Source organism: Thermobia domestica, chromosome 2 (genome assembly GCF_964235325.1).
Source record: "Thermobia domestica chromosome 2, izTheDome1.hap1.1, whole genome shotgun sequence".
Taxonomy (NCBI): Eukaryota; Metazoa; Arthropoda; class Insecta; order Zygentoma; family Lepismatidae; genus Thermobia; species Thermobia domestica.
In genome coordinates, this window is record NC_137455.1 from 44,870,003 (window position 1) to 44,872,453 (window position 2,451).

General features: G+C 34.1%; 1 protein-coding gene across 1 annotated transcript; it reads left to right on the top strand.

Moving 5' to 3' along the window:
• Positions 1 to 591: 591 nt before the first annotated feature.
• On the top strand, positions 592 to 2,181 carry LOC145678994 (ionotropic receptor 21a-like). The gene has a single exon (XM_081749596.1). The coding sequence runs from the start codon at positions 592 to 594 to the stop codon at positions 2,179 to 2,181; it is 1,590 nt and encodes a 529-aa protein (XP_081605722.1).
• The last annotated feature ends 270 nt before the right edge of the window (positions 2,182 to 2,451 follow it).

Below are 2,451 nucleotides of genomic sequence, written 5' to 3' on the forward strand. Positions count from 1 at the left end.
TCTTTCTACTAATGAAATAAAATTACGTAATATTCCGTGAAGAATAAAAGGTATTTTGATGTGTCTGCTTCTAACTAACTAACTAACTCTATGGCCTATGGAACCCGGAGGTTCAATGCCGCGGTCACAAAAGCTCTTCACTGACTTCTATCCTTAGCTCCGTTTCAGATAAATTAAGTCCATTAAAAACTAACATTGTTAAAACTCTTATCTCAGGGAACTCTAGAAAAAGAAAATTCAATGGTGTTAAAACTTAGTCATTCTTTGCCAAACTCATATATTTAATAGCTGACAGTTTTATTCTGTTGCAGTAGATTCTTTATGTATTGTGTATGAAAAATAATCATCGTTAAATAGAAGATTGTTTCTATAGTTGATTTACCCCAACTGTAACACACCTATGCTCCTACCAGTGATTAGTATACGGTAATGGAGATAACATTGAACCTTGATAGAAATAACTAATGTATAATTTTCACTTCTCTGTTACAGGAAGCAACAATGGATATATATCTTGGATGTTTGATTTTCAATCTACTTGCATTCGTAAGAGACATCCATTCAAACATGAGAATACCCAGCTTATCTAATATGAATATGGAAACGATTTTAACTGCTCTTGTTGACGACTGTTTTGGTGAAGATATGTGTACGATGCTAACACGTGACAAGCATTACTCCAAAATATATTTACGACCATTAACACCTATTATCATAAGTAGAATTAATGTCTCCAGTAATTCTAATGAAATATCTTATGAACCATTTCTTGTGGCTATGAACAACGGCTGTGGTTCTTTTGTTATTGGACTGAAGAACATATCGCAAACGTTCAAGGCTTTGAATCAGGCGTCAATAAAATCTATCCAAAGAAAAATAAGAAGATTTATTGTAATTACTCGAAATGCAAAAGAAAATGTAGAGGAAATACTTCAATATAAATGGATTAAATACTTCCCTTACATTTATGTAATAAATGTAACTAAAAACTCGACAGTTGAAATATCAACTCAAATGTTGGGCGATAATTTAATTCCAGAAGAACTTCACAAAATTGAAACTGTGGTGAACGGAACAATGCTAAATTGTAAAAAACTGACAGCAGATAAAATTGATAATTTAAAACGAAAGTCTTTGAAAGCGTTGTTGTGGATATACCCTCCCTACACAATGGTAAACACAGATGGATCTCTGGACGGACTTGATCTTAGGATTTTACAAGAATTTTCTCGTAAGCACAACATGTCTTGGATCTTTGATATCAAAGATATTCCCTGGGGTTATTCGACGGACAATGATTCTGTCGAAAGTATATTGGGTGTCATTAAGACAATGGAATATCAAATGGTATGTCCAGGTGACTATATCACCTTATCGAGAAGGCAACATTACGATCAAAGTATAACATATCAGCAAGCAAGTGTTACTTTTATGACTCTGAAACCAAAGCGGAAAAACACAATATGGTCAATATTTTATCCTTTCTCAGTGAACGTGTGGCTAGCAGTGATATGTTTCATATTTTGTGCTGGTATATGTCTTACCTTGTTTTCTGTTCTACTTAATTATGTTCTAAACAGGGATTATTGTTATTCTAGTTATTGGTATTCATTCTTGTACTCTATTGGTGTTATCGTAGGTATGGGAGTACCACAACCTCCACAAAATGTCCTTAAATATCTTATAATTTCACTTCATGTAACTTCTCTGCTTTTGAGTACGGCCTACAACAGTAATCTCGTATCTTTCCTAACGCGTCCAATATATGAAACTCCAATAGATACTTGGGAACAATTTGTGGATTCAGGATTATTGTGGGGTTCAAACACAGTTGGTTGGGGTGAACACTTTGAAAGTAGGTCAGATGTTCTTCTAGAAACGATAGCTAAAAGAGAATCTAACTTCAGGAATCCTACTGATTTGTATGAACTTGCTAAGATGGGTAAAATAGCTATATTGACTGAGAAACTTTTGGGTAATCGATTATCGGGCATACATTACCTTCCTGAGGATATTTTCGAGATCTTGCGTGTAATGAAGAAAGATCAGTTGACTTTTAACGTAGCATTCAATTTTCCTAAAGGATCACCTCTAGTGGAGTATGTTAACTCCATTTTTCGGCGTATGAGAGATACTGGGCTTATTATTAAGTTGCAACAGGATATAACTGATAGATCGTAAACACGAATACATTTAATGCCCTTGCAATCAGGAGACTGGATCCATAATGATACACCTTATCCGTTATCGATTAACAACATTAAAGGGCTCTTCATAATACTTCTGGCAGGATATATATCATCAATAATAATTTTCTTCTTAGAGATTCTTCTTTGCGTCTACAGTTCTTTTCGGATTTTTAAGTGAAAACAAGTTTCAAACTCTGCCTGTTCTTTCACAACATTTTCTGTGTGAATGTAAATGTTACAGTATGCTCTATCCACACTAAAA